The sequence below is a fragment of the Erpetoichthys calabaricus genome, chromosome 17 (assembly GCF_900747795.2).
Source record: "Erpetoichthys calabaricus chromosome 17, fErpCal1.3, whole genome shotgun sequence".
Taxonomy (NCBI): Eukaryota; Metazoa; Chordata; class Cladistia; order Polypteriformes; family Polypteridae; genus Erpetoichthys; species Erpetoichthys calabaricus.
The window spans coordinates 86,984,950-87,011,645 of record NC_041410.2 but is presented as its reverse complement, the minus strand read 5'-3'; the positions used below and the strand labels follow the sequence as shown (position 1 = coordinate 87,011,645).

Here is a 26,696-nt window from a genome sequence, read left to right as displayed (position 1 = left end):
CCCACAGAAACTTGGTACAGAGACTTCTTTCATTGCCTGAAAGTTGAGACAAATCAGTCTTCAGGAAATGTGCCCATCCTGCTGGACAGGATGGAATTAAATAATTTAAAGATATCTTGATAGTCTAACAAGAGCAGCAGCAGTATACAGCACAAAATGTAGCCTGAAGACTTAGCAGAATGAAGAATATCTTAGTCTTCTCATATCTACAACAGCCTTTTTGGTAAAAAAAAAGAAATATGAGGATGCATGTACACTGTCATCTCTGAATTTACTTATCTTGAATAAATTACAGGTAGTGACGCTGGGCAGCATTTGTGGATGCAGGAGTGCCGAGTATGGGCTGACAGAATGTAAAGTGATTTGTCATGTTATAATGTTGTGAAAGTTAAGACCCCAAATGGCCCCCCTGTGAGTCAAGTAGCCAGGGAGGAGGAAACTTACCAATGAGTCTTTATTTTCTTTTCAAAAGGGGGTGCACCTCCTTTCAGCAAGCTGATCGGAGTACAGTGCATCCGGAAAGTATTCACAGTGCATCACTTTTTCCACATTTTGTTATTTTACAGCCTTATTCCAAAATGGATTAAATTCATTTTTTTCCTCAGAATTCTACACACAACACCCCATAATAACAACGTGAAAAAAGTTTACTTGAGGTTTTTGCAAATTTATTAAAAATAAACAAATTGAGACGCACATGTACATAAGTATTCACAGCCTTTGCCATGAAGCTCAAGATTAAGCTCAGGTGCATCCTGTTTCCCCTGATCATCCTTGAGATGTTTCTGCAGCTTCATTGGAGTCCACCTGTGGTAAATTCAGTTGACTGGACATGATTTGGAAAGGCACACACCTGTCTATATAAGGTCCCACAGTTGACAGTTCATGTCAGAGCACAAACCAAGCATGAAGTCAAAGGAATTGTCTGTAGACCTCCGAGACAGGATTGTCTCGAGGCACAAATCTGGGGAAGGTTACAGAAAAATTTCTGATGCTTTGAAGGTCCCAATGAGCACAGTGGCCTCCATCATCCGTAAGTGGAAGAAGTTTGAAACCACCAGGACTCTTCCTAGAGCTGGCCGGCCATCTAAACTGAGTGATCGGGGAGAAGGGCCTTAGTCAGGGAGGTGACCAAGAACCCGATGGTCACTCTGTCAGAGCTCCAGAGGTCCTCTGTGGAGAGAGGAGACCCTTCCAGAAGGACAACCATCTCTGAAGCAATCCACCAATCAGGCCTGTATGGTAGAGTGGCCAGACGGAAGCCACTCCTTAGTAAAAGGCACATGGCAGCCCACCTGGAGTTTGCCAAAAGGCACCTGAAGGACTCTCAGACCATGAGAAAGAAAATTCTCTGGTCTGATGAGACAAAGATTGAACTCTTTGGTGTGAATGCCAGGCGTCACGTTTAGAGGAAACCAGGCACCGCTCATTACCAGGCCAATACCATCCCTACAGTGAAGCATGGTGGTGGCAGCATCATGCTGTGGGGATGTTTTTGACCGGCAGGGACTGGGAGACTAGTCAGGATAAAGGGAAAGATGACTGCAGCAATGTACAGAGACATCCTGGATGAAAACCTGCTCCAGAGCGCTCTTGACCTCAGACTGGGGCGACGATTCATCTTTCAGCAGGACAACGTCCCTAAGAACACAGCCAAGATATCAAAGGAGTGGCTTCAGGACAACTCTGTGAATGTCCTTGAGTGGCCCAGCCAGAGCCCAGACTTGAATCCGATTGAACAACCTGATGGAGCTTGAGAGGTGCTGCCAAGAGGAATGGGCGAAACTGGCCAAGGATAGGTGTGCCAAGCTTGTGGCATCATATTCAACAAGACTTGAGGCTGGAATTGCTGCCTAAGGTGCAACGACAAAGTATTGAGCAAAGGCTGTGAATACTTATGGACATGGGATTTCTCAGTTTTTTTATTTTTAATAAATTTGGAAAAACCTCAAGTAAACTTTTTTCACGTTGTCATTATGGGGTGTGCAGAATTCTGAGATTCTGGAATAAGGCTGCAACATAACAAAATGTGGAAAAAGTGATGTGCTGTGAATACTTTCCGGATGCACTGTAAATCAAAAGGTAAAGGCGATTTGGAAATTTGGATAGCAGCTGATGCAATACAACATGTTCACAATGGCTTATGGGTAGTTTGAACACACACACACCGCATGCAGCGCTCTGCCATTACTCTGGTTAAAAGCAAAGGTCCAATGAACATGAATGCAGTGAGATTTCTTTGGGTAGAGGGAGTGAAATCTGCTGAAATTCACCATAGGATGTTGCCTCATGCAGATCAGTAAACTTGACAAATTTGACGGTACCCCCAAGTCATCATCCAGATCCGTCGCTGATATGCAAATGTGCAGCAAACAGCGGAGAACGTAATCTGTCAGACTTCTCGGATGAAGGCATTTGCCATGTCGATGTGGACTTGTGTGAACCATGTGGATGGTCAACCGGATCGAGTTTCATCGGTTACTCTTGTTCTTCCCAATTTTAACCTTCCTTACCCATTCATTTTCTCTTCTGTATTGAGCTTGCATCCTTCAATGAACCTCAGCAGGTTTCATTTCCTCTACCCAAAGGAATCTCTTTATGGCATGCTGTTCAACAATGGTGCAGTCCCGCAGCAGAGCGTCCATGTTCATTTGACCTTCGCTTTAACTAGATGAACAGCAGAGCTCTGCCCTGTGTGTGTTCAGACTACCCATAATCCATCATTCATGCACTGTTCCAGCTTCTATCCATTGTGATTACTGCGTAATTTTGAAATTGCCTTTACTTTTTGATTTATGAGCCTTCGTATGAAGATAAATTGAAACAATACCGTGTAGTAGGTAACATGCAGATTATTGTAGATTTTAGAATTAACAAATAAGAGGTTAGGAGCAGGCGCTGATACAGCCCATTGCTGCACCCACCACATGACAAACCAATTTAGGATCCCAGATTAGGACCTGAGTGTAGCCATGCAACGGGTGAAACCTCAGCACCACACTAGTTCAAATGGAAAGGAACATTGGGAGATTTTTTATGGTGGCTGGAGTGCCAATTAACAAATAAAATCAAACTAAATTCTTCCATTTTGTAAAGTTAAGCATTGCACCGAGCTTTCCCTGGCTACAGTGACTGGCGATCACACAAACAAATGAATTTGAAACAGAACCATTTTGAAAATAGCGACTCTCGTCTAAAGCAAGTAGTTTTAAAATTTGCCGTCTCGTGCTTGTTCCTATTTTGTTACATTTACATTACATTTACATTTATTTGCTTGGCAGACACTCTTATCTAAAGTGACTTACACATAATTGAGTAACATTAGGCTAACACCTGTTTGTTCAGCAAGTTCTTCATATTTTAAATATCTGCAGTTACACAGTATGGTTAAAAAAACACAGAGCACTTTAAAAAGTGGCTGACTTCCTAACCGAGGATCCTACTTTAACATGAGTTCAACGAGAACACAGAGACATTTAAAAATACTTTTCTACACAGGGAACCACAAACACGTGGAATCTTCTTATATAATATGCTACCATATGCTGCCCAGGATTTTAAATCACCTGTAACTTGCAAACCATTTGACCTGTTGACCTGAAATTTGGTACACGTATACTACGTGATGTCTACTATCTGCTTTCAGGGTGATGATTGACCTGCAAGGTTATTCCTCTTTTTATTTTATTTTACTGTAGAATCAACTCTGGGCAGCAGGGCAGTCATGTAGCGCATGCATATGGGCGCCATTCTCATCCCTACCACCTTCGCTGTCACTTCCCCTACCTTTTCATATCTTAAATCATTCTTGAGGCAGATTGAAGACTTAAGTACCATCTTAAGTGAAAAATGAAGGCAAACGTATGAAGTAATTGCAACACAAACACTGACTTAATCAGTTTTAACGTGAAAAGATGCCGACGAAAGAAGAGAAGAAGCGGGCCACTAGGGTGGAGAAAAGAAGAGCCGCTCAGGAAGCAACAAGCACATCAACCTCTGAGCAAATGAATGATAAACGTACAGAGAAAGAGAAAGCAAACTAGGAATGCTCAGGTCAAGTGTATTCACTGCATGTTATCGTGCAGTTCGCCGTTACTGGTAAACTATAAGTAGTGTTGTACTCAGTGGGATTTTAGAGGTCTTCAGATCTCAGCTAGATGGTGTAAGAAACAGGTGGAACCACTGAGCCACAAAACCCCAGACACACCACACTTAGCAGTCCCAGGTGCAAAAAAAATGTTTTTATTGTGCAAAATACCTTCTTACAGACCAATCCACTCCACAGCTTTCCAATAAATACTCCTCTTTTTCCTCCTCCAGGTGAGTTTTGCCTCCTGACTCACTGGAGGAGATTGGATGACTTGGTTTTATGTCAGGTAAAGGGGCATAGCCCGACAGATGTACTTCCAGGTCAGATGGAAGCCTCCTGAAACAGGGAGTCCTTCACTTCACCCTGCAGTTCCCTCTGACTGACCCCAAGCATCCCAACACTGTTGTCCCTCAGGACTATGATTCCCATAAATCCCTGTGGGTGTCCTTGCTGGGTCCACACCAGAGGAGCACTGCCATCTGTTATGCGGGGGGAGAAACTGCTTGATATCTCAGCTCCCCCCTACTGTCCCCTAATCTATCCCTTTCCATGGGATGTTGATTCAGCCCCATCCCGGCTGGGTTGTGCCTCTTTCCATACTGTCCTCCCATTACGGCATCCTGGTTGGGAAACGGTCCAGCGCAGCACTTACAACAGCTGGAAGAGGACCAGGAGATGAAATGTAGTCAAAACTGAGAAGATCAAACTTATTACACTAAAGTGTATTCAGTAATCCTAACTCAGAAAACTGAAAGTTTGGAAACCAGACACTCAAGAGAGTAATTCACACTACGTATCCAAATTATATATATATACAGTCATCTGAAAAAGTTTGGGAACCCCTCTTAGTCCTTTTGATTTTTGTTTCTCATTGGCTGAGCTTTCAAAGTAGAAACTTCCTTTTAATGTTTGACATGCCTTATAGAAACCACAGTATTTCAGCAGTGACATTACATTTATTGGATTAACAGAAAATATGCAATATACATCATAACAAAATTAGACAGGTGCATAAATTTGGGCTCCCCAACAGAGATATGATATCAATACTTAGTTGAGCCTCCTTTTGCTAATCTAACAGCCTCTAGACGCTGTCCTCCTATAACCTCTGATGAGTGTCTGGATTCTGGATGGAGGTATTGTTGACCATTCTTCAAAAAAAATCTCTCCAGTTCAGTTCAATTTGATGGACAGCCTGCTTCAAATCATCCCATAGATTGTCGATGATATTCAAGTCAGGAGACTGTGACGGCCATTCCAGAACATTGTACTTCTCCCTCTGCACGGATTCCCTTGTAGATTTCAAACTGTGTTTTGGGTCATTGTCTTGTTGGAATATCCAGCCCCTGCGTAACTTCAACTTTGTGACTGATGCTTGAACATTACCCTGAAGAATTTGTTGATATTGAATTGAATTCATCTGACCTTAGACTTTAACAAGGGCCCCAAGTCCCTGAACTAGCCACACAGCCCCACAGCATGATGGAATCTCCACCATATTTGACAGTAGGTAGCTGGTGTTTTTCTTGGAATGCAATGTTCTTCTTCCGCCATGCAAAGCACTTTTTGTTCTGACCAAAAACTCAATTTTTGTCTCATCAGTCCAAAGCACTTTGTTCCAAAATGAATCTGGCTTGTCTAAATGAGCATTGGCATACAACAAGCGACTCTGTTTGTGGCGTGAGTGCAGAATGGGCTTCTTTCTCATCACCCTGCCATACAGATGTTCTTTGTGCAAATTGCGCTGAATTGTAGAACGATGTACAGATACACCATCTGCAGCCAGATGTTCTTGCAGGTCTTTGGAGGTGATCTGTGGGTTGTCTGTAACCATTCTCACAATCCTGCTCAAATGCCACTCCTGTATTTTTCTTGGCCTGCCAGACCTGCTGGGTTTAACAGCAACTGTGCCTGTGGCCTTCCATTTCCTGACTCCATTCCTTACAGTTGAAACTGACAGTTTAAACCTCTGAGATGGCTTTTTGTAGCCTTCCCCTAAACCAGGAGACTCAACAATCTTTGTTTTCAGATCTTTTGAGAGTTGCTTTGAGAATCCCATGCTGTCACTCTTCAGAGGAGAGTCAAAGGGAAGGAAGCACATCTTGACATTGACCACCTTAAATACCTTTATATCTCATGATTAGACACACCAGTCTGTGAAGTTCAAGGCGTAACGAGCTCATCCAACCAATTTGGTGTTGTAAGTAATCAGCATTGAGCAGTTACAGGCATTCAAATCAGCACAATGACAAGGGGACCCACATTTGTGCACAGCCAGTTTTTCAAATTTGATTTAATTTCATACAACTAAATACTGCGTCACTAAAAATCTTTGTTCGGAAAACACCGCAGTACTCAGATGTTTCTAGGAAATGAAAGACATACCACTGTTATCTTTGTTGTTGAAAGGAGAGTCCATTATTATGCAGGCTCAGAGGGGTTCCCAAACTTTTTCATATGACTGTAAATGAATTGTTGCATCGGTATTTAAGGGATTGCGCTGATGATGTAAGACACGTTGCTGTCCTAAACCACATTCCTTAGCAACCTGGAGCAGCGTCCTGGAAATTGGAATTTTATCATAGCAGCAACAAAATGCCAGAACAAACTCTAGCACTGTGACTACAGGCACTCCATATATCCACAAGTGTGCAAGGAAAACTATATGGCCAGCCTAAAGAAAATTATCACAAAAGTTAATCAGTCATTTTGTTACCCACTTTGTCATGAACAGGGTCGTGGGGGTCTGCTGGAGCCTGTCATAGCTAGCACAGGGCACCAGTTCATCACACGGCAAGCACACTCACATTCACACACATACACCCCTCCAAGCACATCCATCCATCCATCCATCCATTTTCTAACCCGCTGAATCCGAACACAGGGTCACGGGGGTCTGCTGGAGTTAATCCCAGCCAACACAGGGCACAAGGCAGGAAACAATCCTGGGCAGGGTGCCAACAGGGCCAAATTAGGATCAGCAATTCACCTCACTTGCATGTCTTTGGACTGTGAGAGGAAACACACACAGACACGGGGAGGACCTGCAGACTCCACACAGGGAGGACCGGGAACGTGAACCCAGGTCTCCTAACTGCGAGGCGGCAGCACTACCACTGTGCCAAAGTGCCACCCATTATCACAAAAGTACGGATGAGTTGTGGCTTACCCTCGCAGAAGTAGCCATTTCCTAAAGAGTATCTTGTATTTAGCACATTTCCTGCAACATTTTTCCTCCTTCCTTTCTTTCAGGCATTACGATTGTGTTAAGTCGGAAATTTTCTACCTCGCAGTTTTGGAATGACTGCCAAAAGCACAACGTCACCATTATCCAGTACGTCGGCGAAGTGTTACGGTACCTGTGCAATACCCCAAAGGTAACTATAGTGCAGAGTTTCTTAACCTTTAAGTATTTGCGACTTGAGTTTTCATAACAGTTTTAATCGCGCCCCCCTAACATTTTTTTGAAACCCTAATAAAATTTATTCCTATATTTTTTGCTGCTGATACACCGCTACAAGTTTAATATTTCCCTACGAATAGCAAAATTACACCACATATGGCAACATTCGCGGCCCCTTTTTTGTTACTGGGGGGCACGCCCCACAGTTTGAGAACCGCTGCTATAGCAGCAGTAGACCAAAAAAGGCCCTTCATCAGAAAATTGCCCCAGGGGTGTAGTACAATGGCTGACCCTGCACTCTGACCTCCAAAGGTCACGTAGAAAGACAATTTCCCCTCGGGGATTAACAAAGTATATCAAAATAAAAAAAAAAATCTACAACACAGTAAAATGTACAGAAAGTGATGGCACCTAAATCCTTTTTGAATCCACTGTAATTCTAGGAGAGCTATGGTGTAAAATTCTAAAACAAGCAACACCACACCGTATCAATAGTGACAAAGAAATGGCCATTCAGAAAGGAGCCGTACTGTTGAGGCATATACAATACAAAGTAGAAAACAGGGCATCAAGTAACGGAAAGGAGTGAGGTGAAAAAGTGAGAGTGCAGGCAGGGTGGACCGGCTGGAGAAGAGTGACAGGAGTGATTTGTGATAGAAGAGTGAAGGGAATGTCTATAAAATGGTAGTGAGACCAGCTATGCTGAGTGGTTTGTAGACGGTGGCATTGAGGAAAAGACAGGAGGCCGAGGTAGAAGTGGCGGAGTTGAAGATGCTACAATTTTCTCTCAGAGTAACGAGGGTAGCCAGGATTAGGACTGAGTATATTAGGGGGACAACATAAGTACGACAGTTTGGTGACCAAGTGAGAGAGGCGAGATTGAGATGGTCTGAGCATGTGCAGAGGAGAGAAGAATGTTAAGGATGGAACCAGCAGGCAAGAGGAATAGAGGAAGGTTTATGGATGTGGTGTGGGAGGACATGATGTAAAAGACAGGAATAGATGAAGACAGCAACCCCTAAATGGGAGCAGCTGAAAGAAGAAGAAGATCAGGTTTGAGGAGGCGACCATCCTAACCTGCTAAAGAGCAGACACCACAGAAACTTGTAAATACAAAGCGGGGCAGCTGAAAAGTCAGAGAACGCATGAGAGCTTTCAGTCTGGATGTGAATGTTAGGAAAGATGGAGCCTTCTGATTAGAGCTACAATGACAATTCCAGAGAGCAGGTGCCACAAAGCTGAATGAATGGTTGCCAAAGAATCGCATTACAGTATAACAGACTCAGAAAGAAGGCCAGCATTAGAGGGAGGTCAATGACTCCTCGATCTTTAACGCTCAGAAAACTGTTGAAACACACTAACCTTGTCCCTTGATCTCTCGGTGTAATAAAAGGCCATCATTGGTACTGAATTGTATTTTGCCCACTAGCTCTTTATCTTCTCCTTTGTAAATCAACTGCCATACTGGCCAGTAAAGTGAAATAAAATAAAGTTAAAAAAATCTTTTCATGACATTACATTGCATTGTAATTCTAGCATACACTCTAGCATTGCTCAGCTGAAACATTTTTTATTACTGGACAATTTTTTGCACAATTTAATCACAGCTGTCAAAGGACACCCGGAAGATATACTGTACATTTAAAAATGGATTTTTCTTTTCTGCTTTTTAGAGTGACAGTGATCGTCACCATCGAGTCAGACTTGCCATTGGTAACGGAGCCAGAATGGACACCTGGAAGGAGTTCTTACATCGATTCGGAGACATCCAAGTCTGTGAGTGCTATGGCGCGACAGAGGGGAACGTTGGCTTTGTAAATTACACTGGAAGAGTGGGAGCCATTGGACGGGAGGTCTTTATACACAAGGTACGCAGCTGGAAGTAGCACCTTCCCTTCTTGCTTCATTATCGGTATTTTTTTATTGCTTTTTTAGATCGCAATAATGGCTTATGAAATGGAGGGATGAAGTTTGTTCCTGTGAATGTTGCTATTCATTTCAGGAATTATTACCGTATTTTTTGCACCATAAGACGCACCTGACCATTAGACGCACCAAGGTTTAGAGGAGGAAAACAAGAAAAAAAATATTCTGAACCAAAAGGTGTACTAATATGTTTAATAAAATATAGCAGAATAATATTTCAACCATGTAAATTCAACAGCGGTATTAAGAAACCTCATCACTGTCATTAACAAATAAGGAGAGGCTTTAAGGTTCAAGCACTCTTCTAGTTTTATGGAAACCCCAAGAACTCCTCATCGCTAGTGTCAGAATTTAAGAAGCTCAGTTGCTCACAATCACTTTGCAGGAGCACGTACCTATCATCACGCACGTTTGGACCAATGCTGAAGTTGAATCGCCAGTCTAGTCCCATCTATATTTGTAATGCCACAAAGCCCTTCATCTCGTGTTTTGTTGTGGGTTTCCAGCTTGAAAAACGAGAATGCGGTGCAAGCACAGCCCTCGATTCAAAACATTGCTCTGCATACCTGTGTGTCTCGTCTGACAGTAGCTGAAAGGCAGCTTCAGGAAAGAACAGCCTGAAGTAGTCCAGTGGCTGGTAATCTGTCGTGTCCAACAGCAAGCCATACTGTCTTGTGAAGTCCGGTAGGCAGTTTGGCTCCCACGGATCAATGTCTAGGTATTCCTCCCACACGAACCTTTCCATAGTTGCATTGGCTGCACGAATGGTGTCCCGATCAGCTGATGCCAGTTCCTCACTCTGTTGTTCGATTTCCTGATCACTCTCAACAAAATCAGATTCTGAAAATCAGAGTCCGACTCAGTGATAATGCGCAAAACATTTGTTTTCTGCATTCGCTTCGCTCCCTCGGGAGATGTCGATGCCATCTTGCCTTTGTGTACATTTGTTTACATTTCGAAAATCACGAACACGCAAGGATTAGATGCCGAGTCAATGAGTCTAACATTCCTCCAAGCACAGAGGGAATGCCTGTAACGTATCAGTGAGTTTGTGAGTTTTGTCGCCCTCTACCCCTGCATGTTGACTTTTGTCAGGTAATACACATCATGGTCTGTGACGCAATATTCGCTCCATAAGACGCACAGACATTTCCAACCTTCTTTTGGGGAAAAAAAAGTGCGTCTTATGGTGCGAAAAATACGGTAAATAGAAAATGATCCACTTAAAAATCAATAGCCTTCATGTCTCAGCCCACGTCTAACAAACAAGCTCATTCATTTACAGTATCTAATAGCTAAGCTGTCCCAATAGCTCATTTAGATTCTTCTCAAAGGTTGTTAAGATGAAACGAAAAGACAAAAAGAAGATTAAGAGGAGACCTGATTGAAGTGTTTAAAATTATGAAGAGAATTAGTCCAGTGGATTGAGATGGTGACTTTAAAACAAATTCAACAGGATCACAGTTGGAAACTAGTTAAAGGTAAATTTCGCACAAACATTAGGAAGATTTTTTTTCATAAAGAGAACCACAGACACTTGGACCATAAGTCACCAAGTAGTGTGATAGTCAGTAGGACTTTGGGACTTTCAAAACTTGAAATGGAAGAATGAAGTGACTACAACTGGTGAGCTTTATTGGGCTGAAAGGCCAATTCTTGTCTGGACTGTTCTAATGTTCTAAAAGACTTCTGCTTCAACTCCATGTCTTGCTAGTTTGTCCCCTATTCCCACAATTCTTTGCACAAAGAGGTGCTTCAAGACGTACTGTATATATAGAGATTATATATATATATAGAGAGAGAGATTATATTTTGAATCATGTGATCATGGAGATCCTCAACCTTCCCCTATAATTAGCAAATGTCAAGAAAAATATAATTAACCTCTGGGTCATTCCTTGTGACAATCCATGTTTTTTTACTGATTTAGGGGCAAAATTCAAATTCAAATAACACGCAATAAGCCGAAAACAGTCAAGACATGAAAAATAATCACACAAGAAGTCAAATTGAAAATAAGGATTTTATCTGCAGATCAGATAAGGCTCAGAGGAAAAGAATGACCTTTAATACTGTTTGCTGGTTAAGGTCATAACCCCTGAGACCACACCCCTAGAAACGTGAGCCGTGACCCTGACTACAGTACACAATATGGCTTCTCTAAAAGGAAAAGGCTACAAAACATCAATCCTTCATTTCAAAGCTGATCATTTATTTTTTGCATACTGCAATGCCATCTTCTCTCCTGATGGGAGCCTCCATTTTGTGTCGTTCGTGTCTCCTGTATCCAAGTGAACAATCCCAGCATTCTGTGGGAGACGCAGCATTGATGATGACTGAATTGGCAACAAGTGATGCCTTGCCATCTGTTGTTACGATCCCATAAATTCTTCCTGTGCTTTGGCCTTGCACTTTAATTATTTTTGATCTCCCGCTGTTTGACTTTATGCTGCCGTTTCTTGGTTTCTCATTGTCATCTTGTGCTCTGTATTTTGAGGGTTTGGTTGGCACGATTTTCCAGTTTTTAACCGCTGCCTGTTTCTAATGATGCGTTTCTTCCAGTCACTTTCCTTCCCTGTGCCCTCACTGTTGGGACAGTAATGTCATTATGGTACAATATGTTGATAATACTACTGTATATCTTTTGGAAAAAGTACTTCTTCTTACTTGTTTATAGCAGATAATGGCAGATATCTTCTGACTTTCCCTTATAGGTACAGTATATGCCAACAAATAATACCATTATTTTTGTACAGGAATGAGTACCCCAGTTCTGTGACATATCAGGTGGATTTATTTCTCTTTTACATTTTGTCAACTTAATTAATTGTATTCTTCATTTTTAGAAATTGTTTCCATATTCTCTTATTAAGTACGATACAGAGAGAGAAGAACCAGTGCGCAATTCCCGTGGATTTTGCAAAGAAGTTGAAAAAGGTAATTTTGAACACTTCCTGATGTAGCAGATAAGCGGTAGAAGTGAATGCAATCAGTGACCTGACTGTCACAAACTCACCTAATCCAATTCACGGTCAACGAAAGCTGGAGCTTTTCTGGGCACCGCTGGGAATCAAGTTCAGTAGTTCAGAAGAACAAGAGACACGGGAGACAGCAATTGCAAGAGCAGAAACGGCATTGTTGTAGTGATTTTTAAAAAGGGAAAACTGACCATAACGTAACTGGCTGCCATCTCTCTACACGGAAATACAGTGGCAAGTAAAAGTATGAGAACCCTTTGGAAATGACCATGTGTATGTAAATCTGGTCTGACCTTCAAAAATACACAAACACAGTCTGTTTTAACTAATAACATACAAATTATTGTATTGTTCTCGTACATACTGAATACATCATTCAAACATTCATAAGTGTAGGTTGGAAAAACTCTGCGAACCCCTGGGCTGAAGACTTCAACAAAAGCTAAATGGAGGCAGGAGTGAGCAAACCTGAAATGCGACCAATGAAACGAGATTAGAGGTGTGGCTTAGAGCTACTTTGACCAATAAAAAAGACCTTTTGATTTTGCTCTTCACGGGAAGCATCTGCTGATGTGACGTATACATCACAGAAAGAGGTCTCAAAAGATCTATGACCAAGAATTGTTGATTTGCATGACCTAGAAAGGGTTATAAAGTCATTTCAAAACATTTTGATATTAATCTGTCCACAGTTAGACAAAATATGTATAGATGAAGATAATTTAGTACTGCGGCTACTCTCTGTAGAAGTGAGAGCACAGTCAAGATGACTCAAAAGCTACAACACAGAATTAGTGCTAGAGATCGATACTAAAATTTTGACTTTGGTATGAATACCAGCTTTTGGACCTCAGAATGGTTCCAAAACCCAAAACAGTTCTGAATAATGGATAACTTCTCCTGTCCCCAACTTACAGCTGCTTCAATCCCCCAGTCTGCAAATACACGGACCACCTTAATACACCACACTCCCCAAATCGTTCACCCCTTTGAGTATTTGGCATGTTAATGTAAATATATTTGTTCAAATAACACCGTGTTGATTCAAGCTAGGGGCGGCACGGTGGCACAGTGGTAGCGCTGCTGTCTCGCAGTTAGGAGACCTGGGTTTGCTTCCCGGGTCCTCCCTGCATGGAGTTTGCATGTTCTCCCCGTGTCTGCGTGGGTTTCCTCCGGGCGCTCCTGTTTCCACCCACAGTCCAAAGACATGCAGGTTAGGTGGATTGTTGATTCTAAATTGGCCCTAGTGTGTGCTTGGGGTGTGTGTGTGTTTGTGTGTGTCCTGCGGTGGGTTGGCACCCTGCCCGGGATTGGTTCCTGCCTTGTGCCCTGTGTTAGCTGGGATTGGCTCCAGCAGACCCCCGTGACCCTGTGTTCGGATTCAGAAGGTTGGAAAATGGATGGATGGGTGGATGATTCAAGCTAGATGTAATACACACTCACTGGCCACTTTATTAGGTACACCTATTCAACTGCTTGTTACCGCAAATATCTAATCAGCCAATCACATGGCAGCAACTCATTGCATTTCGGCCTATAGACATTGTCAAGGTGACCTGCTGAAGTTCAAACTGAGCATCAGAATAGGGAAGAAAGGTGAATGAAGCGACTTTGAATATGGCCTGGTTGTTGGTGCCAGATGTGCTGGTCTATTTCAGGAACTGCTGAACTAAGGGATTTTCATGCACAACCATCTCTGGTGTTTACAGAGAGTGGTCTGAAAAAGGAAAATATCCAGTGAGCGGTAGTTCTCTGGGCGACAATGTCTTGTTGATGCCAGAGGTCAGAGGAGAACGGCCAGACTGGTTCAAGCTGACTGAAAGGTAACAGTAAGTCAAATAAGCACTGGTTACAACTGAGTATGCAGAAGAGCATCTCTGAACACACAACACATTGAACCTTGAAGCAGGTGGGCTACAACAGCAGGAGACCACACCGGGTGCCACTCCTGTCAGCTAAGAACAGGTAACTGAGGCTACAAATTGTCACCAGAAGACTGTAAAAACATTTGCCAGGTCTGATGAGTCTCGATTTCTTTTATGACATTTGGATGGTAGGGTCAGAATTTGGCGTCAACAACATGAAAGCATGGATCCATCCTGCTTTGCACCAACATTTCAGGCTGGTGGTGTAAAGACGTGGAGGATATTTTGTTGGCACACTTTGGGCCCCTTAGTACCAGCTGAGCATCGTTTAAATACCACAACCTACCTGAGTACTGTTGCTGACCACGTCCATTCCTTTATGACCGCAGTGTCTCCATCTTCTGATGGCTCCTTCCAGCAGGATAACACACTGTGTTTCCCTTGGAGTTCTGATCATGACAATAAATGACCAGAGGTGCTAGAAAACAACCATTTACTTCCTGTAGGAAAATGAGAGAAATGCTGGTAATGTGCTGAATGATCAATGAGGTAGAAAAGGACCACCAAGTAACAGCTGAAGGCTTGAAGGGATTTTTGGAGGAGATTAGCATCTTCTCTGTTCATAGGCCTACCAAACTCAAAACAGGCACGTTGGCCATGACAGGACACCAAGGAGGAATCCCATTGCCCTAAAATAAAAAAACATTGCAGCACACGCAAAGTTGGCCAAAGACCATCTTGACACTCCAAAATGCTATTGAGAAAATGTTCCAAGGATTGAGAAAACGTTGAATTGTTCGTGAAGAATATGCAGCAGCACCACATACCAACAAGAAACATTTTCCTACTTGTAAAGTATAGTGGATTGAGCATCGTGATTTGAGGCCTGCTTTGTTGACATCAATCATCAAAGGGAAAATGAAATCCCAAGTCAGGATAAGGTCAGGGTGCTGCCTGCTGAAGCTCAGTAGTTGTTGGGTGATCCGCAGGACAAAAACCCTAAACATCAAAGTAAATCTACTACAGAATGGCTTCAAGAAAAGAAAATCCAGTGGCCCAGTCAGAGCCTGGACCTTAACCCAACAGAGATGCTGCAGAATGACCTCAAGAGAGCCGTTCATTCCAGACATCCAAAGAGTATGGAAGCAGTTCAGTAATGAAGAAAGGTCTGGAATTCCTCCTGAACGTTGTGCAGGTCTGATCCGCTTGTTTGAGGTTATTGCTGCCGGAGAAGGTTTGTCCAGTTAATATATCCAAAGGTTTGCTTACTTTTTCCACAGCACCCTGTGAATATTTGATGGGTTTGTCCAATGAAGACAGGACAGATTAGAATGGTCACAATGAGCTTGGATATACTTAGATGAAGATCAGATCACATTTTGGGACCAGTCAATGCAGAACGTCAGGTCATTCCATAAGGCACACATTCAGTGCTTTTTCTTGCCACTGTATGATAGGAGAATTGTTTGAAGTAGTAGAGATGCAAAAGAGCACAACAGTAATGGTCACTAAACAAAATTCTGTTTCTGAGAGTCTCTGAGAATTCTTATGTGTAACAGAAGGCACTGCTTATTACCAGAAGTCCTTTAACACAAGCCACTATCCCTAATTTTATGCAAACAAGATACATGCTGCGTTCCATTTGAACTTGGAAGTCGGAATTTTTGAGTTTTTGGTTGTAATTTTCAACTGGAATGTCCCTTAAGTCAGATTTCCAATTTAGAAACTCAAGGCTGGCCTGTCAAGTCCGATTTTGTCCAATTTCAGATCATGACGTCAATCCAAAATGGTGACGTACACCGCAAACTCTAATGAAAGCTGTAGGATTACACTGTTCATTTGCACTTCTGTCGATTTGTGTTGCATTAAATCAGTCGTACACACAGCATTGCCCAACTTCTACCTGCGGACATGTTGCTACGAAGTTTGGATGTGCAGAATACCGTGTAAGGCTTTGTTATAAACTGCTATTTATTCAGATGGAGGAAGCACAACTAAGGTTTTCCTAGAGACGTCCATATTGGTTTTCTGAATGTCTTACTGGAACGTATTTAAGTCGGCTGCGTCCTCATTTCCAGCTCCTATTGCTGAGGTAAATGGAACACAGCATGTCAAGTCCGACTTCAGATCGTGACGTCAATCCAAAATGGCGACGTACACCGTAAACTTTAGCAAAAGCAGTAGTATTGTACTATTTATTAGCACTTCTGTCTATTGGCGTCTCATTAAATCAGTCGTACACACAACACTATCCAACTTCTATCTGTGGACATGTTGCTACAGGGTTTGAATGCACAAATTACAGTGTAATGCGTTGTTATCAACAGCTGTTTATTCTGAAAAAAGCAAGTGCAACTAAGGTTTTCCTGGAGGCGTCCATATTGGTTTTATGAATGTTGTACTCGAATGTGGCTAACCCGGGTGTGACGTCATTCCCTGCTACATCATCCGACTTCTGAGATAAATGGAACACAGCCATACTCTACATGTTCATACGTACATGTATGTAAATAATGGGAAAACAGTGTGGGTAGAAGTTTAAGATGCAACTTTGTTACTTTGTGTTATGTCAGTGTCATGGACCTGGACAACTGAGTACTAAGCCAATAGTTTTTTTTTAATTATTTTTGTGTGTTTTTACAGGTGAAACGGGCCTCCTTGTAATAAAAATTACCAAAATTGCCCCTTTCACTGGGTATGCAAAAAACAGGGAACAGACCGAGAAGAAGCAAATAAGAGATGTCTTTAAAAAAGGAGATGTGTACTTCAACAGCGGGGATCTGCTAAAAGTTGACCATGACAACTTTATTTATTTCCAGGACAGAATTGGAGACACGTTCAGGTAAGAGAGGTGACTAATCTTCTTGAATTGATATGGTGGTGTACTGGTTAGCGCCAGGAGACTGGACCTGAATTCCGGTTACTGTCAGCATGGAGTCTGTGTGGAATTTACATTTTCTGTCTTTGTCTGCTTTGGTTTTATTCATCTGCTTTCCAGAAGTGTGAAATTGGAGTTCAAATTCATGTTTTGTAATGTTCTCTCTTGTTCATTCTTGATTTTTTTCATTTATGTTGATTATGTGCATCCTTCTTTGTTTCTGATTTTCTCTTTATAGTTAAGCTGCCTGTGTTATGTTTCATGTGTTTTGTGGGTTGTTCCACAAGAGGCGGGGCCACCTGCCAATCACTACCAGGAACCGCCCTCCGCCCTGTAAATCTGGAGGGTCTTTCACAGTTCCTGGCAGTTCATTTTGCATGTGCTATGGAGTGGCGAGTTTATTTATCTGTTTGCTGTGCTTATGCTATTTGTGATTTACTGGATTTTTTTGACTTCATTTTGTGGCTTACTGTATCGGGACTTTGGCTGCATTGGATTGCCTTATGGTTTTGGGCAAATACAATTGCCTTTGTGCCCCATGAAGCTTCAATGTTATTGAAGAGGACTGTATGATGAACAAATCTTTTATTTTATAAAAATTCTGTTAGGTCCTTTCTATGGTTAGCCAGGGTTTTTGATGGAATTTCCCCCTCTAGTGGGCATTTTTGGATGAACGTTTGGGACTTGTGTACTTTGGGCCCCCCTAGTCATAACACTGTCCTGGTGCAGGGATTGTCTCTCACTCTCTGTAGCCCAAATGTTGGAATGGAAAGAGGATCAGTGAGAATTATCTATGAAGTATTCAGTCATTTATAAAATATTAAGCTTAAAGTAAAAGCATTTGCTACAAAGAGACATTTAATAAGTTCTCTTAAGAAATTTTGGGAAGGATAAACCTTCTATACATTTTAAAGGAACTACAAGAGGACCAGTTGGTGGTCAGGTTTTATTTCTAGGGTGTCAGGTGAGAGTGCAACTGCAAACATAATATCCTCCTTGTCATTGTCATTTATTTTTAGGTAGTGACCAGTCTCTGATGTTAAATCTTGAATATGATTCTACAGTAGATAGATAGATAGATAGATAGATAGATAGATAGATAGATAGATAGATAGATAGATAGATAGATAGATAGATAGATAGATAGATAGATAGATAGATAGATAGATAGATAGATAGATAGATAGATAGAAGGTACTCATGAATTTGGCAGCAATCAAAACCTGTACTCACCTGCTATGAACGACCCCCCCATTGTGATGCATTCTCTGCTTCTCTTTTTATTTGCTCTTAGATGGAAAGGAGAAAATGTGGCCACCTCGGAGGTTGAGAGCATTCTGATTCTGGTGGACTGCATTGCAGAGGCAAACGTCTATGGCGTCCTTGTGCCAGGTGAAGCAGCAGCTGTCCTTCACAAAATGTTGATGACTTTGAGTTAAGTTAAATGGAAGCCCCTTAAAGGAGACATTTGGCATTTTTTCAAGTCAAAGTGATTTCCCCACAAACATTTTAACCTGAAAATTGCTGCAGAGGTGCTTTACAATGGCTGACCCGGCACTCTGACCTGTAAAGGTCATGCGAAAAGACCATTTCTCCTCAGGGATTAACAAAGTATATCAAATCAAATCAAAAATCAAATGGTGTATATGAATATAACGTGTGAAATTCTGTTCTAAAGTTACGCGTTTTCTATAAATTTTAAAAAGATCTTGCCCTCACTGGCATTTTAAATAGGGGCTAATGGGGCATGGGGCACAACCAGAAAAATAAAAGCCTGAAAACTTACCACTGAAACCGCAAACGTTTCAATATAACAAAACGTGCCTTCCGTGTTTTAAGGATATGTTTTCTATTTGCTTGTGTAAGGTCTCACTTAAATACAGAAGTAAACCAAAATCAATCCAACCAGGTCACAAACAGTTTGCAATGATTTGGTCTTTCAAGAGGAAACCACGTCCTGAGGAGGGTGAAAGGTTAGCAGAAGATGACAAACGCTGAGGTGGTGTGCATAACTGAAAATGGCTGAATCTCAAAATATTGCTGTAGTTTTTTCTTTAAAAGCGACATGTTGAAGTTATTTTACAATGTGTGTGCAATTGCAAGACGTGGATCAATACTCGACAACTGTCTTGGACATATTCAGTAAGTTTTAAGCTTTTTTATTTATCCCCCATCAACCTCCATTGTAAAGCACCAATGAGGGCAAAGTGTTTTTACAAATTGATAGAAATACTTAACTTTAGAACACATTTTTATGTAGTAAATGCATTTCCATTGCATACCATGTTTGTGAAGAAATAACTTTGACTTGAAAATTTACCAAAATTATCCTTTAAGGTTGAGCCCAGGTCCTTCTTGATCATCTGTCATACATTAGCTTTTATTCCAATTTCTTTGTCATGCTACATTTCATGAATAAGATCAAAGTGGGCATGGTATGATTGGACTGGACTAAAAATCAGAGTCACTCCTAGAGTGGCTTTGGAGAGAGCGACATGATCAGTGTGTCTCCAAATTGGCGCTTGAACCTTCATAACCAGAGTCGGTTATTGCAGGCAAAGCAGCTGGATTACCCGTCACAACTGAGGGAACTCCTTGACGGTTACATTAGAACATTAGAACACTCTAGATGAGAACAGGCCATTCAGCCCAACAAAGCTCGCCAGTCCTATCCACTTATTTCTTCCAAAAAAACATCGTCGAGTTTTGAAAGTTCCCAACGTCTTACTGTCTACCACCCTACTTGGTCGCTTATTCCAAGTGTCTATCATTCTTTGTGTAAAGAAAAACTTCCCAATGTTTGTGCGAAATTTACCCTTCACAAGTTTCCAACTGTGTCCCCGTGTTCTTGATGAACTCATTTTAAAGTCACCGTCTTGATCCACTGGACTAATTCCCTTCATAATTTTAAACACTTCAATCATGTCACCTCTTAATCTTCTTTTGCTTAAACTGTAAAGGCTCAGCTCTTTTAATCTTTTCTCATAATTCAACCCCTGTAGCCCTGGAATCAGCCCAGTCGCTCTTCTCTGGACCTTTTCTAGTGCTGCTATGTCCTTTTTGTACCCTGGAGACCAAAACTGCACCCAGGACTCCAGATGAGGCCTCACCAGTGTGTTATAAAGTTTGAGCAGAACCTCCTGTGACTTGTACTCCACACATCAAGGCGCTATATAACCTAACATTCGTTTCTACATTTCTCCTCTGCTAACTCCGTACCTCACCACCTTGTTCCTGCCCATCACGTACAGAATGACACTTCCTTATCTTCCAACTTGATTCCATTGCTAACTGGCCTGTTTCAGTACATGGTCAGAAATATCAGGAGCAGCCTCATGCACTGCCTTTTCAAGATAAATTATATCAGGCACGCAACTCTCTAAAGGATGAAGGGATCAGCCCACCATCATCACAGCACTCCAGCTTTCATCTTGTTAGGGGTTACCTGCCTGCTCAGTACCTCCATTAGTCAATTTTTTTTCCAGAACTGATGCCAGCCTGGAGGAATCCCACAATGACTTTCCATTTCTTTTAGATATCCATACATCCATCCATCCATCCTCTTCCGCTTATCCGAGGTCGGGTCGCGGGGGCAGCAGCTTGAGCAGAGATGCCCAGACTTCCCTCTCCCCGGCCACTTCTTCTAGCTCTTCTGGGAGAATCCCGAGGCGTTCCCAGGCCAGCCGGGTGACACAGTCCCTCCAGCGTGTCCTGGGTCTTCCCCGGGGCCTCCTCCTGGTTAGATGTGCCCGGAACACCTCACCAGGGAAGCGTCCAGGAGGCATCCTAATCAGATGCCTGAGCCACCTCATCTGACTCCTCTCAATGTGAAGGAGCAGCGGCTCTACTCTGAGCCCCTCCCGGATGACTGAGCTTCTCACCCTATCTTTAAGGGAAAGCCCAGACACCCTGTGGAGGAAACTCATTTCAGCCGCTTGTATTCGCGATCTCGTTCTTTCAGTCACTACCCATAGCTCATGACCATAGGTGAGGGTAGGAACATAGATCGACTGGTAAATTGAGAGCTTTTCCATACGGCTCAGCTCCTTTTTCACCACAACAGACCGATGCAGAGCCCGCATTACTGCGGATGCCGCACCGATCCGCCTGTCGATCTCCCGCTCCATACTTGAGATACTTGAACTCCTCCACTTGGGGCAGGATCTCGCTACCAACCCTGAGAGGGCACTCCACCCTTTTCCGGCGGAGGACCATGGTCTCGGATTTGGAGGTGCTGATTCCCATCCCAGCCGCTTCACACTCGGCTGCGAACTGATCCAGAGAGAGCTGAAGATCACGGCCTGATGAAGCAAACAGGACAACATCATCTGCAAAAAGCAGTGACCCAATCCTGAGTCCACCAAACCGGACCCCCTCAACACCCTGGCTGTGCCTAGAAATTCTGTCCATAAAAGTTATGAACAGAATCGGTGACAAAGGGCAGCCCTGGCGGAGTCCAACTCTCACTGGAAACGGGTTCGACTTACTGCCGGCAATGCGGACCAAGCTCTGGCACCGATCGTACAGGGACCGAACAGCCCTTATCAGGGGGGCCGGTACCCCATACTCTCGGAGTACCCCCCACAGGATTCCCCAAGGGACACGGTCAAATGCCTTTTCCAAGTCCACAAAACACATGTAGACTGGTTGGGCAAACTCCCATGCACCCTCTAGGACCCTGCTAAGGGTGTAGAGCTGGTCCACTGTTCCGCGACCAGGACGAAAACCACATTGTTCCTCCTGAATCCGAGGCTCGACTATCCAATGGACCCTCCTTTCCAGGACCCCCAAATAGACTTTTCCAGGGAGGCTGAGGAGTGTGATCCCTCTGTAGTTGGAACACACCCTCCGGTCCCCTTTCTTATCTTTTAGATACTGTCTTGTAAATAGAAATTCAACACATTTTAGGGAGGACCAATGGGTAAAGGTTGTTGTTCCTTCCTGTTTACCTGAACCACCTCAATGTCTGCTCCCAAGTTAGGGGGGCCTGGTTCTTTCTGAAGTCCACCTTGATCTTGTTTCAATTGTGGTAGACTAATATATACCATGACTGCGAGGAGATCAATTTGACTTGAAAAATGCAGAACTTATCCTTAAGTGCCGTATGTATCTCAAAAGCAAACACTTGAGCATTTGATTGGACTGCAAACAGAGACTGTCTACGCTGGCTTAGTACAAGAAGGTTGAAAGGCTCTTCATTTTCAATCTCCAGGTCATGAAGGGCGCACAGGAATGGCTTCTGTTAAGTTGAAGGAGGGGAAGCAATTCAATGCTGGGGACATTTTCACAACTGTTGCACATCACTTGCCCACCTATGCCAGGCCACGATTTATTAGAATTCAGGTACTATTTTATTATTGTTATTAATTTTAAACTACATTCAGCATTTTATTCTTTTAGATAAAAAAAAAAACCTGTGGCAAGGAATTAAGATAACATTTTCACAACTTTTGCCTTTATTAGCTAAGCTCGCTGTGTCACAATCCTGTTATTTTTGAATAGCTGTCAATATCATTATTAAGTTTTTTTTGTAGCACTTTTACTGTTGTAATTATTTTTTATCATCAAGTTTTGGGCATCGTGATGCCATTTTGTTAAATTTATTTATTTGGCAGTATTAACATAGCCACCGTCACATTGCTACCTCGTCACTGATGGTGTCATTGCGTGTGACTCGTATGTGTCTACCAGGGTGTGTTCCCTGGCCTCTTTTTTGTCTTTTTTGTAATTGTTTACTTTTTGTTAATAATCTTCTGTTTATGCATTATTATGTTTCTTTTTGTAAAATCCTGTTTTCTTGTGTCCTTTATATTTTGTGGGTGGAAACCCAGGAGATGGGACCACCCTGATATCACCACCCCTAAGTCCTCCCTCTGGCTATTTAAATCAGCGGAGAAGGCTCGGGAGTTTGAGATCATTCGTGTACAGTAGAATATTTTAAGTATTGCTGTTTTTGTTGAGTTTATTCGTTTTTATGATATTCTAGCCTTGTTTTCTTAGATTATTTGTCTTCTATTTGCTTTGGATCTTCTTCTTAGGCAAATCCTTTTTGCTTTTTCAGCCATGTACACCCTAATAATAACATAGTATTTTTGAATTTGAATTTTAGAACTCCATTGAGGTGACAGGAACTCTGAAGCAACTGAAAGTGAAGCTGTCCAAAGAAGGCTTTAACATGGACACAATCAGGAATCCATTGTACTTTCTGGATGACAAAGCCAAGACCTATGTGCCAATGACCCGCAGCATCTATGAGGCCATTATTAGCAAGCAAATGAGACTCTGAGGTGACAAGTGCCACTTACTGAATGATTCACTCCTCTGACAGAAAAAATTCAGTTCAGTTCAGTCTGTTTTGTGTATAGCGCCCCTCACTGAGTGCAGGCTCAGAATATCCATCCATTCATTTTCCAACCCGCTGAATCCGAACACAGGGTCACGGGGGTCTGCTGGAGCCAATCCCAGCCAACACAGGGCACAAGGCAGGAACTAATCCTGGGCAGGGTGCCAACCCACCGCAGGACACCCGTGGCTCAGAATATTCACAGGTAAATGCAGTTCCAAACTTTACAAGCGACTAATTACATAATGAGTACTCGTGAAGACACAGATTTGATTAAGCACAAGGGAAGACAAAGCAGTTCTAAACCGATTAATAGACATGGAGCCCAAGAAAAGGTTGTCAACAAATATAATCGTTCATATATGGCCAGTTCACAACAGAGGAAAACAAAAACTCCAGTCAGCAGGAGAAAAGAAACCTCTGGGGGGTTCACGGTCAGTTATAACAGACAAAATTCAGACACCACCAAAGTCCCGGAGACCTCGGCCAACTTACCACACACCACCTCTGGGGCATTCTACAGCAGAGTCTGTGCCAGGACATCTAATAAGACGACAGAATCGTTCCATCTGATGATTCCAGGACTCCTAGCATCACAAATGTCTTTTCCATGGGCTGTTGTAGTGCCACCGTTGGAGACCAAGAAGAAAAACAGAATAGAGGAGAGTTCAAAATTATTGTATTCATTTATCCTTTGCAAAACCACTAACTAGGCCTTTTATAACAACAAGGTTATTTTTTATGACTTCAGTTAGTTTAATAGTAATTATTCTGAAGTGACGTCAACCTCACACATTTTTATTATTGCCAATCAAATGAATACTTCAAAATATCTCTAAAAGCTTTTGAGGTATTTTGAAATTCAGTGTCCTTTTAACATATTTGAAATACACCATGAAACACGTGGTCCTCAAGTAAAGGTGGTTCACAGAGAACAATAGTTTCTCAACCACTGGATGCCCAGTAGGTTGTAAGTTGCTGTTGTTCATAATGCTTGTGGGTCACACAGTAGTTTGCGAGTTGTTTCATGGTCCTACGATGGTGCTTGTCCAAAAATGCTCAGAGGATTGCACCTGACTAAATGCTCCCTAATCTGAAAATCGCTCAAAATTCACCACAATCATGCTCGATTTACCCAGGGGAGACTCTTGGTCGGTCACGAAAACATTCATGTGGGAAAAAGTGGGTCATAACACTAAAATGTTGAGAAACAGTGATATAGACTGTGCAGAGCGTCTTATGTTAGAAATACGATATGAGATTTTGGCACAACTTTAAAATCAATTTACTGAGTAGGCCCAAATTTCAGCTTCATCGGCTATCGTTTCATGTGCACTATGAGAGGGGATGTTACGCCCGACAGCATCTTACAACATAAATTTAGAAATCAATTAATGCCAGAAATTTGTAAGTGTGAGCCGTCACACAAGACGATTTCTCAGGTTGACATCAAATTTCCCGAAATTCATTGTGTGGCGACTACAGTAAGTGTGCACTGTACATTGGGTAATGCCGTTCTTCTTCTTCTTCTATTTAGGGGTTGCCACAGCAGATCATCCATCTCCATCTATCCCTGTCTTCTACATCATTTTCTGACACACTGACTGCATTTATGTCCTCCCTCACCACATCCATAAACCTCCTATTTGGCCTTCCTCTTTTCCTCCTGCCTGGCGCTTTCATCCTCAACATTCTTCTCCTGATGTACCTCTCATCTCTCCCCTGCATGTGTCCAAACCATCTCAATCAAGTCTCTCCTCTCTTGGTCACCAAACTGTTGTACCTGTGTTGTCACTTTAATATACGTATTTCTAATTTCTGTCTGCCCTCTTTACTCCAAGCGAAAATCATAGCATCTCATTGAGTATTGTGCTCATATTCACCTTTTTAAATTCATAAAGCTACCTATCATGTAGTGAAACAAACAACTGGAAGTCCAATGACAAAAGTATCTTAGGAAACATCTACTGGAAGACTCTGAAATAAACACACACAACGATAAAATACATAGTTTACATACGAGGTCTATCCCAAACTTCTTAAATAGGGTGCCAACGAGCAGACTCGCGTCTGGTGGCGTGTAGTGGTGACCTTGACCTTCAGCATTCCTGCTTGCTCGATCCTGCCACGTCAACTAGTCATTGCGTACGTGCAGTACAGTGAGCTTGTCTCCTGTGCCTTTTGCGTATTCTTGCAAGTTGAAATGTGAAGGATCTTGAAGAAGCAAAGTTTTACCATGGAATTCTGTGTGAAATTATTCAAAAATGTTTAGCAAGATTTTTCAGATGTTGCGGCGAGTTTATGGAGGGGACTGTCTGAGCCGCACACAATGTCACGAGTGGTACTAACGTTTCGAATCAGGCAGACAATTTGATTCATCCTGGCAGGCAGTTCCATAAACTGGACGGTGAGCACATTGTACAAATCGTCACCTAACTGTCCATGAAGTTGCTGAAGAAGGAGGTATCAGTAAAAGTTTGTGGTACACAATTATGACTGAAAAACTTGAATAGATGCATCATGTTGTTGCAAAATTTGTGCCGCATCTCTTGACAGAGGAGCAAGAAGTGAAGCGTGTCACAGCCAGTCAGGAGTTGTTAGATCGTTCAAATGCTGGTGAAGACATTCTGTCATAGCAGGTGGTGAAACGTGGCTGTACATCCCCCTACGGACTCTTTTTTTTTGTTCCCGAAGTTGAAATCCACCCTGAATGTTCAAACAATAGAAAATTCACCATGGGTCCTATGCGACATTCCATAAAACAAATTCTAAGATGCATTCCAGAAATAGACAAACCGTCGGGAATGACGTGTAAGACAAGTCTGATTAAGTTGTGAGCATATTAATAAATGTTTAACAAAGTTTGGTGTATTTTTGGACAGACCTCGTACTTCCACCTCTCTCTATAAAACAGACCGGCTGTCTTGTCCGCGCCTTCCCAAACATCCGTGTGTCCAGCTGTACCATTTTGTTTTCATTTGTAGTTTCGGAGCACAGTAAGCAACGCATCTTTGATGACATTTTGAGAAGACTGTGGCTGTCATGTTTTTTTGAGTGGGTAAAACTATCCATTGTAGCCATGTCAACGTATAGTCTGAGCACCCACAATGTGGCATGTCTATCGGACCGAATGTCCTCATGCAGGCTGAGCACATAAACGACTGGGGACTCTTATCGTGCAGTGTTGAGTGGTCGCACGATGATGACTTCTAA

General features: G+C 42.4%; 1 protein-coding gene across 1 annotated transcript in view; it reads left to right on the top strand.

Annotated features, from left to right (window-relative positions):
• LOC114667304 (long-chain fatty acid transport protein 2-like) overlaps nt 1–26,345 on the top strand; it is a 41,868-nt gene extending 15,523 nt beyond the window's left edge. The window contains exons 4-10 of the mRNA XM_028822560.2: nt 7,343–7,467; nt 9,167–9,361; nt 12,266–12,356; nt 16,906–17,104; nt 18,435–18,532; nt 22,353–22,483; nt 23,250–26,345. Of these exons, the coding sequence (XP_028678393.1) occupies nt 7,343–7,467; nt 9,167–9,361; nt 12,266–12,356; nt 16,906–17,104; nt 18,435–18,532; nt 22,353–22,483; nt 23,250–23,426 (1,016 nt within the window). The 3' untranslated portion in view covers nt 23,427–26,345. The remainder of the gene's footprint in view (nt 1–7,342; nt 7,468–9,166; nt 9,362–12,265; nt 12,357–16,905; nt 17,105–18,434; nt 18,533–22,352; nt 22,484–23,249) is intronic.
• The last annotated feature ends 351 nt before the right edge of the window (nt 26,346–26,696 follow it).